This window comes from Pseudonaja textilis, chromosome 1 (assembly GCF_049901715.1).
Source record: "Pseudonaja textilis isolate UNSWEBS1 chromosome 1, rPseTex1.2, whole genome shotgun sequence".
Classification (NCBI taxonomy): domain Eukaryota; kingdom Metazoa; phylum Chordata; class Lepidosauria; order Squamata; family Elapidae; genus Pseudonaja; species Pseudonaja textilis.
The window spans coordinates 8,678,254-8,693,345 of NC_141990.1; the positions used below are offsets into that span (position 1 = coordinate 8,678,254).

Consider the following 15,092-nt stretch of genomic DNA (forward strand, 5'->3'; position numbering starts at 1 on the left):
AGAATCCTTGCGCCTTAGTTTCATCGAAGGGGGGGGAAGCTTCGAACGAAACTAAGGCGCGAGGATTCTTTCAGCACCCAAGGCAAGGTGAGCCAAGCGACCGTCCCGAAGCAAAGCCCATCGACAAAGGTACAAAGGAGGAGCTGAAGGTGGCAGGAAGAAGCGGGGGACGGCTGGCTGGCCGGTCGCTCAGCTCGCCTTGCCTTGCCATGCGTGCTGGTACCGGGCCACGGATCATTTTGTGATGCCGGTACCGGGCCGTGGCACAAAAAAGGTTGGGGGCCACTGCTATAAATGATAAATCATCATCATCATCATCAAAATACATCATAATCATCATAAACAAACTGTTGTAGGTTGAGGACTACCTGGAACAACAACTCTTCCGTCACAAATGTGAGGAGTGAGCTACAGTTCTCCCCTCTCAAAGGCAGCATTCCCACCTACCTGTTCCATATGTTCAAAGACAGCCAACGTTGCAATAGATGCTGGAGCTTCCTCAATAATTTTTTGATGCCGGCGCTGCACGGAACAGTCTCGGCCAAAGAGGGAGATGGCGTTGCCGTACTGGTCCGCAAGGATCTGGACCTCAAGGTGGCGGGATTGCTTAGCCAGTCTCATCACGAAGATCGGTGAGCCGGGCACCTCAGCTTGTACCTAAGAGTCACACACAAGCAGGCAGTGACCGAGCAATCGGATTTTGAGCCGAGGTTCAAAATGCCATGTTCCAAAGCCCCAAAGGTGCTTTTTCAAACGGCAACTGAACTTCCTTTGTTTTTCCTTGAAGACGTTTCACTTCATATCCAAGAAGCTTCTTCAGTTCTGACTGAAGGGTGGAGGATGGAAGGATTTGTATTACTTGCAGTCATCTGGTCGTTACCACTCTTTCTGAGAGTTGTTTTGAGACCACTTGTGCCCTCAGAGTCATCTGATTAGTGCAAACGGGTGTGGAGCCTTCTTGGAACAGCCGAAAGGACTATGTTGTAAACAGAAGATAGGTGGTATCGCATTTCCCCCCCCCTCCCCCCCGTTGGGGGAGAGCTGCTCAATTTTAACATAGATAGCCTCTTTGACCATTCTTTCAAACCAGCGGTCCTCTCTGTCCAGAATGTGAACTTTGCTGTCTTCAAAAGAATGGTACTTGTCTTTCAAACGCAGATGGACTTCTGAATCTTGTCCTGATGGGTTTGTTCTCCTATGTTGTGCCACGCATTTGTGAAGTGGATGTTTAGTTTCTCCAATCTACAGAACTGCATGTCTTCACTGCATTGTACTGCACACCTCGCATTGCTCAGTTTGTGTCTGGGTGTTGCATCCTTTGAAAGACCCAGATAAACCTCCAAATGACCTCAACAATGTTCTTCCTTCCATTCTCCACCTATCATTCAGAATTGAGGAAACTTCTTGGATGAGAGGAGAAAGGTCTTCAAGGAAAAACCAAGAAAGTCCAGTTTCCTTTTTGAAAAAAAACAAAACACCTTTGGGGCAACCATGACCTGGATGACTGAGAATCTCCACAGACATTAAGAAAAAGCATTTTTTTCCCCCCAGATCGTTAGTTCACCAAGCGTAGTGGGAGGAAGGAATGGCCTTGAGGAACAAAAAGAAGAGATTACCCAGAAAATGATCAGATAAAAGAAACTTGAGTCTGGAACAGAATGTAACCCAAGAAAATATCTCAGGCAAGAGCTTTCCTAGCTCTCACAAAGATTAAGTGGAGAAAAGGAAGCACATTCTGAGTTGCAAGATTAAAGTCTTGTTCATTCGAGGTAAAGCAGAGTAGAAACCAAAGACCAATATTACTTTTATTATAAAAGTATAGTAATAGAACCCTGCAAATCTTCCATTGTGCTTTCTCCCTCCTTCTCTTTGTTTTCATGAGAACTAGGGAAGGTTCCCAGAATTCCCCACACTTTCACAATTACCCAGCTAGTTCACATACAGATGTATGGCCCTCAACTCCCAGAATTCCCTGCTAGTATGCTTTAAGCTGTGTGGACTTCAATTCCCAGAATTCCCCAGCCAGGATACTTTAAGAAGTGCAGATGTCAACTCCTAGAACTCCACAGCTAGCATACTTTAAGGAGCGTGGACTTCATCTCCCAGAATTCCCCAGCCAGCAGGCTTTGAGTTGTGCAAACCCCAGTTTCCAGAATTCCCCAGCCAGCACGCTTTAATGTGTGTGGACTTCAATTCCCCAGTCAGCATGATGGCTGGGGAATTCTGGGACTTCCACACATCTTAAAACAGATACACAATAGATACAAACTCAACGTTAACTGCACCAAATGTGATTGCAGGAAATATGACTTCAGCAACAGAGTGGTCAATGTCTGGAAGACTCTACCTGACTCTGGTTTCTTCCCCAAACCCCAAAATCTTTAACCTTAGAATCTGTCTACTATTGACCTCACCTCTTTCCTAAGAGGTCTGTAGGGGCGTGCATAAGTGCACCAACGTGCCTACCCTCCCTGTCCTATTGTTTCTTTTATTTTTCTTATATGTATCCATTTCATGTGTTTATAACTATGTATTTACTTATACCTATTATGTCGTAAGCGATTGACAAACCAAATAAATCAAATCAAATCAAATCTTAAAATAGCCAAGATCAAGTAGCACTGGGCTAGGAGCTGACAATACTCAACAGATCAGGGGTGGAATGGTACCTATGGCCCTTTTATGACTTGTGGACTTCAACTCCCAGAATTCCTGAGTCAGCATGGCTGGCTGGCTCAGGAATTCTGGGAGTTGAAGTCCACAAGTCATAAAGGGGCCACCATTCCCCACCTCTGCAATAGAACCACTGAATGGACTTTTTCAAGCAACCATATTGACTTTTTCAAGCAAGCAATCATTGGGGGTGGGGTGAGTTCTAAGTTCTGGAATTTCAAGACATTTTACCAGACCCCAGAAACATGCCCTGGAAGAAACCTACCTGTCTAAAAAGGTTGGGAAAATCATCAGCATTGTTTACTTTCCGGATTCCTTTGCCTCCTCCTCCCTCAGAGGCTTTGATCATGACCGGATAACCAATAGCTTCGGCAGCCTGAATGCAAGGAAAGCCATCAATGAATGAGATTTATTACAGGTAGATAACAATTGTCCTTAAGTTTCTGGGCAGGTAGAAGAAGAAAAAAAGAGCCCCACCCCCATCACACTTCCAAAATTTAGCAAGGCCAACTAAGCGGCACTTAAAATTTAAGGGTCTTCTATCTTTAATCTTTAATCGACTTCTCCATTCAAGAGTGATGTGCTGTCAGGGTTCCAACAATTGCCCTAATTAAATCATGAGCCTCCAGCCAAGCTTCAGAAGAATTCAAAAGATTTATTAGGAGCAACAGGTCCGGAACTAACCCGTATGAAGCCAACTCTGAGACACGTAATTTACTATCAGATAACAGATAATCAGAGTTGGAAGGGACCCTATAGGTCATCTAGTCCAACCCCCTGCCCAAGCAGGAGACCCTACACCATTTCTGACAAATGGCAGTCCAATCTCTTCTTGAAAGTCTCAAGTGATGGCGCTCCCACAACTTCCGAGGGCAACTTCTGTTCCATTGGTTGATTGTTCTCCCTGTCAGAAACTTTCACCTTATTTCCAGGTTAAATCTCTCCTTGTTCAGTTTCCATCCATTATTCCTTCTCTGGCCTACAGGCACTTTAGAAAATAGCCTGACCCCTTCCTCTCTGGGGCAGCCCCTCAAATATTGGAAGACTGCTCTCCTGTCTCCCCTGGTCCTGCTCTTCCCTAGACTAGCCAGGCCCAGTTCCTGCAACCGTTTATCATATGTTTTAGTCTCCAGTCCCCTAATCATCCTGGTTGCTCTTCTCTGTACTTTTTCTAGAGTCTCAACATCTCTTTTATAACGTAGTGATCACCCATGATTCTGTTTCCCCACACACCCCTGGGTGTGTCATATATCAGATTCTCCCATTTTCCGGGCTGGGTGTCATCAATCATGCTCTCCAATGGAAGATTTTGGGGGGCAGAAGATCCAGTAGCCTAGGCTACAATCTCCACAAGAGAAGCCTGGGAAGATGCTTCTGGCCTTCATCTGCCGCACTGCTCCGTCAGGCCTTTCCCCCCCCACTCCTTCTAATGTCAACTCGGAAACAGGCAAAGGAATGATTTACGAGTTGACAGGTCCATTCAGGGGGGCAGGGAGGTGGCTCTTGGATTCGTGGCTCCTGTTTGAAGGGCAGGGGACACCTGTGGCCAAGCACACCTTTGTGCACCTGCCCCTTCCTGAATCCTTCAAGGCAATCACTTTGTCGTCTCATGACTTGACTACTGCCTTGCAAGCTACATGGGACTGCCCTTGAAGACTGCTCAAGACTACCTTCGTGAACCTCAGTGGCACAGTGGTTAGAGGGCAGTACTGCAGGGTTACTTCTGCTGACTGTCGGCTGCCTGCAATTTGGCAGTTCGAATCCCACCAGGGTCAAGGTTGACTCAGCCTCCCATCCCTCCAAGGTGGACAAAATGAGGGCGCAGATTGTTGAGGGCAGCAGGATTTGCAGCCCTTAGAGAGGGCTGCAAAGCACTGTAAAGCAGTATATAAGTCTAAGTGCTATTGAAGGCTAATTCTGTCCATTACTAGCAGTTTGATTCTCACCAGGCTCAAGGTTGACTCAGCCTTCCATCCTTCTGAGGTGGGTAAAAGGCGGACCCAGATTGTTGGGGGCAAGAGGCTGACTCTGTAAACCGCTTAGAGAGGACTGGAAAGCACTGTGAGGCGGTATATAAGTCCAAGTGCTATTGCTAAGTGCTACTCGGAAGCTTCAACTGATCCAGAATATAGTAGCCTGGTTAGCGGTAGGCTGGCCTCAGTATATCTTTGTGATATTTCTTACTTCACAAGCTGCACTGGTTACCAGCACAGGTATTCCTCAACTTACAACAGTTCACTTAGCAACTGTCTGAAGATACAACGGCAGTGACAAAAGTGACTTATGGCCACTTTTCACACTTAATGACCGTTGCAGCATCCTCACGGTCACGTAATTTTACATTCGGATGCTTGACAACTGACTCACCTTTATGACAGTTGCAGTGTCCCGGGGTCACATGATGGCCTTTTGTGACCTTCTGACAGGCAAAATCAATGGGGGAAGGCAGATTCACTTAACAACCGGGTTACTAATTGAACAACAGCAGTGATTCATGGGGCGAGGAAAAGTCCTAAAATGGGGCAAACCTCACTTAACAACTTTCTTATTTAGCAACAAAAATTGTGGGCTCAGTTGTGGTCGTAAGTTGAGGACTACCTGCATACCTCTGCTACAATTCAAGGTGTTGGCTATTACCTATTCAGATAATCCACACTTCTTCAAACTCCCAAGGCTGAGAAACAGTGGCCTAATAAACACACAAATGCATCTGTGTCTAGCACTAAGCTGCGAAACTTGAGACACAGAGGTAGGAGGCTGTACTCATATGCTGAAAGCTCAAGCTCTATGGATAAGGTAAGTCTGGTAGCTGTGCTTACCTGCAACCCATGATCCACATCCGTCACACAGCCCTTCTCGTATAGTTCCTGGGGAACGTTCAAGATCCGCTTTTGAAAGTCGTTTTCTTGCCAATCTACTTGGAGACCTGAAAACCAGAAGATTTGTGATGATCCACACACACACACACAAATGTGTGTTCCAAATTTAATTCATTTTCCATTGAACTCAAAGGAACATTTGAGGTGGCCCTTGGTGTTCTCTGCGTTTGGTTGTTTTCTTGCAGAAGTTTCTACCTAACTAGTTACTACCCTAACTAGTAAGATCAGTGCTAGTGAGGAGTGGGGTTTGCTTTCTTTTTTCTATTCAATTGATTGCCCTGTAAGTGTTGGTGGAGTTGGTCTTAGAGGCTATTTGGTTGAGCCGTTTACTGTTGGTTAGTTTGGCAGTTCCTTGGTTGGGTTATTGTTTACTTGATGGTTGGCCTGAGGTTAACCTTGCAAGTTAATCTATGATCATCGGGGTGCTGCTTGCTTGGTAGGGAAATGGGGAAGTAACAGTAAAGACCCAAGCAAGCTGCTAGAAGATAAACTGGATATGTCTAGTCTAATGAAAAGAAGGACTAAGGGAGACATGATAGCAGTATTCCAGTACCTGCCACAAAGAAGAGGGAGTGTCAGATCCGTGTGTCTGTCATTTCTTCAGTGGAAGAAGAAAAGGGGGGGCGGGGAGGCTGATAAAGAAATCCTTTCTTGATGTAACCTGAATATATTTAATCTTATATCGAATTTGTATAACCCACACATGATACAATGGAGGGAAGAAAAGCCAAAATGCCAGAACCTATCGCCTCTGAGAGGCACAGCCAGGAGATGAGGAGATCATAAAAATTCCACAGTGAGATGTGTCCAGGGAATCTCTGGAAAAGTTCGTTCTAAAAAGGGGTTGTGGGGAAAAATTAGGTATGCCCTGGGAAACTGTGAAAAAGATCGTTCCTTACAAAAAAAGTGGGGAGGAATTAACATAGTGGCTTTTGTTTCACTAAATACGCATCGAGATAAGAGGAGGGGTTCTAAACTCCCTTATGTATCCCTGTATGCCTGAGAGACCATAGGCTTTGAACTCCTACATGAATTGTCTCATCTCGATAAAGGATTCCTTTTGATACGTTTTCAGGAATTCATTCTAATTGGGTGAATGAGAAAAGTTCTGTAGCCTGACAGGGAGTCAAGCTATTCTCCAAAGCCCCTGAAGGCAAGACAAGAAGCAAGGGAAGGAAACTCATCAAGGAGAGAAGCAACCTGGAAATGAGGAGAAAATTCCTGAGAGTGAGAACAATTAACCGGTGGAACAACTTGCCACCAGAAGTTGTGAGTTCTCCAACACTGGAAGTTTTTAAAAAGATGTTGGATAGCCATTTGTCTGTAGTGGTTTAGGGTTTCCTGCCTAGGCAGGGGGTTGGACTAGAAGACCTCCAAGGTCCCTTCCAAGTCTGTTATTCTATTCTAAACTGAGAGTAAATCCCACATTACATGATATTACCTAGTCTGGCAATAAAATGTCTGCAAGAAAACAACCAAGCTCAGAGAGCACCAAGGACCCCCTCATTTCAACCCTGAGCTACAAATATTCTTCTTTAAAGGAACATTTCCTAAGTGGTTTTTCTTTTGAGTAATGACACACAAACCCATTACCCAATCACAGCTAGGACATTTAAATTGATAACATGTTTTATCTACATTGGGTAAAAAGGACTTTCTGATCAGCTATTTGGGTAAGGAAGGAAAAGGGTTGGGAAGGACCATCCTGACTGAATTGGCAATACAGGTAGTCTTCAATTTACAACTGTTTGTTTAGTGACCGTTCAAAGTTATAAAGGAGCTGCGGTGGTTAGAGTGCAGTACTGCAGGCTACTTCTGCTGACTGCTGGCTGACTGCAATTTTTGCAATTCAAATCTCACCAGGCTCAAGGTTGACTCAGCCTTCCATCCTTCCGAGGTGGCTAAAATGAGAATCCAAAATTGTTGGGGGCAATATGGTTGACTCTATAAACAGCTTAGAGAGGGCTGTAAAGCACTATAAAGTGGTATATAAGTACATTCTAACTATTGCAGTCTAACTGCTAGGAATTTGATCCTGACTGGCTCAAGGTTGACTCAGCCTTCCATCCTTCCTAGGTCGGTAAAATGAGGATCCAAAATTGAGGATCCAAAAGATGCTGACTGTATAAACTGCTTAGAGCTGGCTGTAAAGCACTGTAAAGGGGTATATAAGTTTAACTGCTATGGCTATTGCTATGTCACTGAACAAAGTGACCTATGACCATTTTTCACACTTACGACCATTGCAGGGATTCCCCATGGTCATGTAATCAAAATCCAGGCAACCAACTAACGTTTATGACAGTTGCAATATCCCAAGGTCATGTGACGCCCTTTTGCGACCTTCTACTGAGCAAAGTCAATGGGAAAGCCAGATTCATTTAACAACTGTGTTACTCATTTAACAACTGCAATCTTTCACTGAATCACTATGACAAGAAAGGTCGTGCAATGGGGCAAAACTCACTTAACAAAACGTTTCGCTTAGTAACAGACGTTTTGGGCTCAATGGTGGCCGTTAAGTCGAGGACTACCTGCATTTAAAAAGGGACAGAGGAGCCTGAAGCTAAATACTCCATTTCAAGTTGCAGGAAAATTCTCTCCTTAGCCAGTCAATGCAATTCACTCCACATAGCGACAAAATCGGAAGCGATCCTGCCCTTCGTCGTCCAGAAAGAACCTTCTCCCCGCAGCCTCCTCCAAACCATTTCTAAATGCTATTGCATGCCAGGAAGGGGTTGCAATGAACCTCCTCACCCTGTTCAATTCTTTCCTAATTAGTTGCAAAATCAGGTCTCCAGATTTCAAAAGCCACCGCCTGACATGAGTTCATATCTGGATATAAATTTCATCACCAGCATTTGAACTTTATGGAGTTATTTGTCTGGTTGTGAGTCAAAACTAATTTATGTATTTTTTTAAAAAAGAAAAGAAAGCGCAGGGGAAAATGGGTTACATCCACGGTTGGAGAATTTTCTCTCCAGGCAGAAAAAGAGCCAACTCTTCATATCCCAGAAGTCTAGAATGAACCAAAATCCATACCGCCGAATCCTGTTGCCTTGAATGGAAGCGATTTCTAAGGGCTACCATCCAGCCAAATTGAGCCGATCTTGAAACATTAAGCAGGATCAAATCTTGATAGAAGAGAATATTTGTAGCTCAGGATGGGGTCCTTGGTGGTCTCTGAGCTTGGTGGTTTCCTTGCAGACATTTCATTACCAAACTAGGTAACATCATCAGTGCTACAAGGGAGTGAGGTTTGCTCTCAGCAGCACGCCTCAGATCTCCTGACATTGCAAAGCTTCTTTTTCTAGGCTTGGGCTAGATTTCCAGAAATGACTCTCACCTTCCTGATGAGAATATACCATAGCCAACTAAAGATTGTCCATGGGATAACAGAATTGGAACGGACCTTGGAAGTTTTCTAGTCCAACCCCTGCTCAAACAGGAAGCCCTATGCCCGTGATGGCAAACTTATGGCCGGCAAGTGAGCCGCAGGCAAACTTACCTCACTGCGCATGCGTGCGCCTCACAGCTGATTTGCAGCCGGTGTGAGGCCTTTTTCGGCCTCCCAGAGGCTTGAAATAAGCCTTTGCAGGCTTTGCAGGATGAATAATAGGCCCGTGCGGTCACTTCCGGTTTTACAGGAAGAGACGAAACGGGACTATTATTCATCCTGCAAAGCCTGCAGAGGCTTTTTTCAAGCTTCTGGGAGGCCAAAAATCAGCTGTGAGGCGCAGTGTGGGTAAGGGGGGAGCAGCGGCAGGGGAGGCAGCAGGGGGAATTGCATGCGTATGCGCAGGGAATGTCGGGGGCATGCATTGCCTTCTGGGTGCTGGTATGTGAGCATGCGCGCGCAAGCGCACACACAGTTTTGGCCACAGGACCCCCCCAAAAGTTAGCCACCACTGCCCTATACCATTTCAGACAAATGGTTCTCTAATCTCGCCTTAAAAACCTTTCAAATTAAGAGATTACGATATCATATATAGCACTGTTGCAATTATTATTTGATTGTTTAATATTTGTATCCCTATAATTGCCGTTTTCTATCGTCTTTCTTTTGTTAAACTAAAACAAGCATGTGTTTTGTTATATAATTTTACAGGTAGTCCTCAACTTACAACAGTTTGTTTGATGACCATTCAAAGTTACAATGGCATTGAAAAAATGTGACTTATGACTGTTTTTCACAGATACAACTTTTGCAGCATTCCCATGATCATGTGATTAAAATTCAGATGGTTGGCATCTGGTTCATATTCATATGACCGTTGCTGTGTCCTGAGTTCAGATGATCACCTTTGAGGCCTTCTCTGAAGCAAAATCGATGGGGAAGCCAGATTCGCTTAACAACTGGGTTACTAACTTATCAACTGCAACTATTAACAACTGTAGCAAGAAAGGTCGTAAAATGAGGAAAAACTCACTTAACAACTGAAATTTTGGGCTCAGTTGTGGTTGTAAGTTGAGGACTACCTGTATCTATGGAAGGGAGCTGGAATTAATCCTTTTTTAGTTTTGGAGTTTGGGGTTTTTTTAATCACTTTCTAAATTTTCCTCGTCCCCTTCCCTCTAGCACTGATGATGTTACCTAGTTCGGTAATGAAACATTTGCTAGAAAACCACCAAGCTAAGAAAGGACCAAAAAATTTCCCAGGGTCAAATCTGCTTATTATCCCGTATCATTTCTCAGGGTTTATTTTCAACATATGAAGGAATTTGGTCCATAGCCCCATGACCTTGAACACAGTCTTACCACTGCCACTCCACGGAAGGGTAGGGATACCCGCAGTTTGTGCCACTATAGAAGAGGCGATTTTATCTCCTAATGCCCACATCGCTTGGCTTGGAGGACCTAGAAAAAATAAAAAATAAAATAAAGGTTCAGCAGCAAGATCAAAATTGTTCTTCTCATTGACTAGCGTTGATTTTACTGAACGCCGCACTGCTTATCATGTCCACTTCAACTGTGTTAATTGCTTTCCTAGACATTCCGCCTACAGCCACCGTTTTTGGGACAGTGGTTTATTCCTCATTTTGTTCTATTTCTTCAGGATGTTCTTCTCAAGCGGCCTCCTTTTCTTTTTTTCTTGTTCAATATTCTTGTGCTTTTCAGAGAACATCAGAATGCAATTATCAGAAGAGCCATTCTATTCCTAACACTAGCTTTGTCTTCTGGCAGGACCCCATGAGATCGCTCACAACAATAAACTAATTGGATCAGGGGTGGGATGCACATATTTTTACTACCAGGTCTGTGGGGTGTGGCTAGGTGGGCTTGGCCATGTGCCTGGGTGGGCGTTTCTTCTTCTTCTTCTTCTTCTTCTTCTTCTTCTTCTTCTTCTTCTTCTTCTTCTTCTTCTTCTTCTTCTTCTTCTTCTTCTTCTTCTTCTCCTCCTTCTCCTTCTCCTTCTCCTTCTCTGCAGCACCCCCCTTCACTCCATTTTTTTGCCTCCTGGGCAAAACAACAATTCAGCGAGGGGAATCTCTGCACAGCTGATGTCGGAACAGCTGATCGTCGGGAGGAAAAAAAGAAAAAAGAAATACCGGTTTGGCCGAACCGGTAGCTGTTTTTTTTACTACTGGTTCAGCCAAATGGTATCACTTTTTACTACAGGTTCGCCCGCCCCAGGCCGAACTGGTAGAATAGCACCATTGAACTGGATCTATTTCAGACAAACTTTGAACACTTTACCCATGAAAGCAATGCCATTTTTGTGGAGCAGTTCTGGAAGCTTGGGGTTCTCTGATGCATGGCCCCAGCCGGCCCACACGGCCTGGAATTAGAAAAACAGAAGTCAGATTTCCTTGTGAGGAGATCTAAAACAAATAAAAGTATGCCTTCATTTACATCTGTTCATTTAGTGGCCGTTCAAAGTTACAACGGCACTGAAAAGTGACTTATGGTCATTTTTCACCCTCACAACTATTGGTCACGTGATTTGCATTTGGATGCTTGACAACCGTCTCGTATTTATGATGGTTGCAGTATCATATGATCCTCTTTTGCGACTTTCTGACAAGCAGAGACAACGGGGAAGCCAGATTCATTTAATAACCATGTTGCTAACTTAACAACTGCAGTGATTCACTTAACAACTGTGGCAAGAAAAGCATAAAATTGGGGCAAATTTAAATTTCTCACTTAGCAACATAAATTCTGGGCTCACTTGTGGTCGTAAGTCAAGGACTTCCTGTACAGCTAGTCCTCAATTTATGTCCGGTCGCATTTACAGCCATTTGCAGGATCCAGTGGTCATGTGACTATATTTTACGACAGTTTTGCCAAAAAGCACCATTTAGTTCCTATTTTCATCATTTTTTGGTCGTATATCATTGCAGTCATAAATCGAGTTACCACATGACCAGGTTCAATTTTACAACCATTTTAACAATGGTCATTAAATGAATCACATGGATGCAAGTCAGAATCCAGCTTAACAGGCATTTTTTGCCAGAAAAACATGACCAGAGAACATAGAAACAAGTGACCGCAGGATGCTACAACTGGTCGTAAATGTGAATCAGCTGCCAAGAGTCCAAAATATGACAGTGGAGATGGTACAGCAGTTGTAACTTTGAGGATGGGTCGTATGTAACATTTTTTCAACTTTGTCATAACTTCGAACGGTTGTTAAGTGACCAGTCATAAATCAAGGACTACCTGCAGAGAAAGATTTGTGACTGCAACTCTCCCCCAGTTTAATTCACATTATTGGACAATAATTCACATTATTGCACAGAAGCCAACAACATTTCACGCACTGGGGATTGGCATTCCATTCCAAACCAAACGCAGGTTTGAGCATGCATGCCTTATAAATAAGACTAAATTAACACACCTAAATTATTCCACACACTTCTAAAATACCTAGGAATATTCTGGCTTGCTTCCAAAACATCAACTGTATCCTCACCCAGAATATACCATTCAGAACAACAGAATAACAGAGTTGGAAAGGGACCTTGGAGGTCTTCTAGTCCAAATGGTTATATCCAATCTCTTCTTGAAAACCTCCAGTGTTGGAGCATTCACAACTTCTGGAGGCAATCCTGAACTTCCCCAGATGCACTGGACTACAACTCCCAGGATTCCCAACCAGCATGGTCACTGATTGGGAAAGGTGCATTTATAAAATCTGATCAGGTCAGTCCATAAGCAACCTGTTTTCTGTCTTCTGTAACGTATCAAGGAAGCTCAGACAATCACAAGTCCAATTCGCAACAAGCTAAACCATGATCTCTTGAACTATGTGAATTAAATAAACCACAACTGGCTCGGTCCACACAAGATGCTAAGCTTTAATCAAGCCTAGTTTACAAACCAAAGGGAATAGCATGCTTAGCGAAATCTACGCAAACAACTATGCTAGAATAAGGCCACCGACAAACTTAATAAGCATTCTTTGTTTTTTAAACTTCTGTATTTCCACCTTCTCACCTGCACAGGTATTCGTTTTGCAATCTCCAATATCAGTTCCACGTTAGCATAGTTATTGTTATTTGGACCTCCAGGGACCGGAACATAATGATCAGCCATTTTAATATACTCTGAAAATATGAAAAAGAAGAGAGTGTTTGAGCTACTCATTCAATTGGCAACTTTCCAAATCAGATTTTTTTTAAAAAACCAATATTCCAGGATTCCGGCAGTTACCCCCAATTAAATCATGAGTCTCAAGCCCAACTTCGAAACCTTAAAAAGGATTTATTGGGAGTAGGATGTCCAGCACTGCCTGAGTGTAGCCGACTCTGAGAGACATAATTCACTGTCACCCTTGACCCTGGTTTGTATCAACTGAGCTTAAGATTCATGAGGGAACAATTCTTTTGGGATTTCTTTTCCTTTTTTAAAAAAAAATGGGGGTTAATGACTACAAACATAGCCAAGGTGCTTCCTAGGAGAATTTATTTTTCCTGTCATTCATTCATCCATCCATCCATTCATTTTCTATAGCACTTTGAGACCTTCTGACAAGCAAAGTCAGTGGTGAAGCCAGATTCACTTAACAACCGTGTTTATAATTTAATAGCTGCAGAGATTCACTTAACAAATGTGGCAAGAAAAGTCATAAAATGGGGCAAAACTCACTTAACGAAAATTTCACTTAGCAACATAAATTTTGGGCTCAATTGTGGTCGTAAGTCGAAGACTACATGTAAAGCTAGCCCTCAATTTATGACCAGTCACATTTACAGCCATTTGCAGCATCCTGTGGTCACATGACTATGTTTTACAGAAGTTTTGCCAAAAACTGATCATCAATATCAACTCATATCGAGCCATTGATTCACTTAAGAACCAGTTCGCTTAACAACTGCCACAGGTGGCAGGTAAAACAGGTGGGTCACGTGACTGACCAGATTAAGAACTGTCAATCAAAATTTGAGCCACAAATTTCTGTTGTTAAGTGAGACATTTGTTTAAATGAGGTTTGCCCCATTATACAACCCGTCTTGCTACAGTTGTTAAGTGAATCACTTAAGTTAGTAACCGGTTGTTAAGTGAATCTGGCTTCCCCATTGATTTTGCTTGTTAGAAGGTCGCCGAAAGGTGATCACCTAACCTTGGGACTCAGCAATGGTCATAAATATGAGTCAGGTACCAATGAGATAACTGATCATGGGAATGCTACAAAGGTCAGAAGTGGAAAAAACAGTTGTGTCACTTTTTTCAATGCTGTTGTAACTTTGAACGGTCCCTAAGTGAACTGTTGTAAGCTGAGGACTACTTGTATGTATTTTGAACACATGTTCTTCTTTTGATTTATTTAATTTAATTTTTTCTCCACCTTCCTCATGAGAAAGGATTTCACTTGTTTCAAACCTTTACTTTCTACAATAGGACGTAAGTTATCGGTCTCTCCACACGTCATCCTTAGTGAAGCATGCAAGCCAGCGTCATCTGCATTTCCTGCGTCAGATGAGGAGGCCACATCTTTCTCCTTCTATCCCGGCCACTTTTTACAGAGGCCCAATTGAGAGCATTTAACAAACTGCATCCCTTTTTGGTTTGGTGGCTGCAGTGCCTCAGATAGAAAGTCCCTACAGGGAGTGGTGAGGACAGCCGAGAAGGTTATAGGAAGCTCACTTTCCCTTATTCAGGATGCTGCTTATAAGCGCCATGTGCTTAGAGCTCAAAGCGTTGTTAGAGACCCCACACGCCCACTTTACAGTCTGTTTCTGTTGCTCCCCTCTGCGGAGGTGGGGGAGGTTTTGAAGTATTTCTAGCAGGATTATCAGATTCTGTAACAGTTTTGTGCTCTAGGCCATCCGTTTCAGTGGTGGGATTCAAATTTTTGTACTACAGTTTCTGTGGGTGTGGCTTGGTGGGCGTGGCAGGGGAGGATAATGTAAAATCTCCAGTCAGAGGTGGGATTTGCTGGTTCTCTGAACTACTCAAAATGTCCTCTTACCAGTTCTTCAGAATTGGTCAGAACCTGCTGAATGCCACTTCTTATCGGTTTGGTAAACTCGCAAGATTCTTTTTTTCACCATGTATATACATACGTACATCCAAACTAGATGATGATGATT

At 43.5% G+C, this 15,092-nt stretch overlaps 1 protein-coding gene across 6 annotated transcripts in view; it reads right to left on the reverse strand.

Annotated features, from left to right (window-relative positions):
- Positions 1-15,092, reverse strand: part of ACACA (acetyl-CoA carboxylase alpha) — a 270,148-nt gene that overhangs the window by 217,487 nt on the left and 37,569 nt on the right. For all 6 annotated transcript variants that reach the window (XM_026710272.2, XM_026710270.2, XM_026710271.2 and 3 more), the window contains 6 exons: positions 12,997-13,106; positions 11,251-11,332; positions 10,312-10,410; positions 5,493-5,599; positions 2,939-3,049; positions 448-657 (listed from right to left, as the gene is read on the reverse strand). In XM_026710272.2, the coding sequence (XP_026566057.1) occupies positions 448-657; positions 2,939-3,049; positions 5,493-5,599; positions 10,312-10,410; positions 11,251-11,332; positions 12,997-13,106 (719 nt within the window). The remainder of the gene's footprint in view (positions 1-447; positions 658-2,938; positions 3,050-5,492; positions 5,600-10,311; positions 10,411-11,250; positions 11,333-12,996; positions 13,107-15,092) is intronic.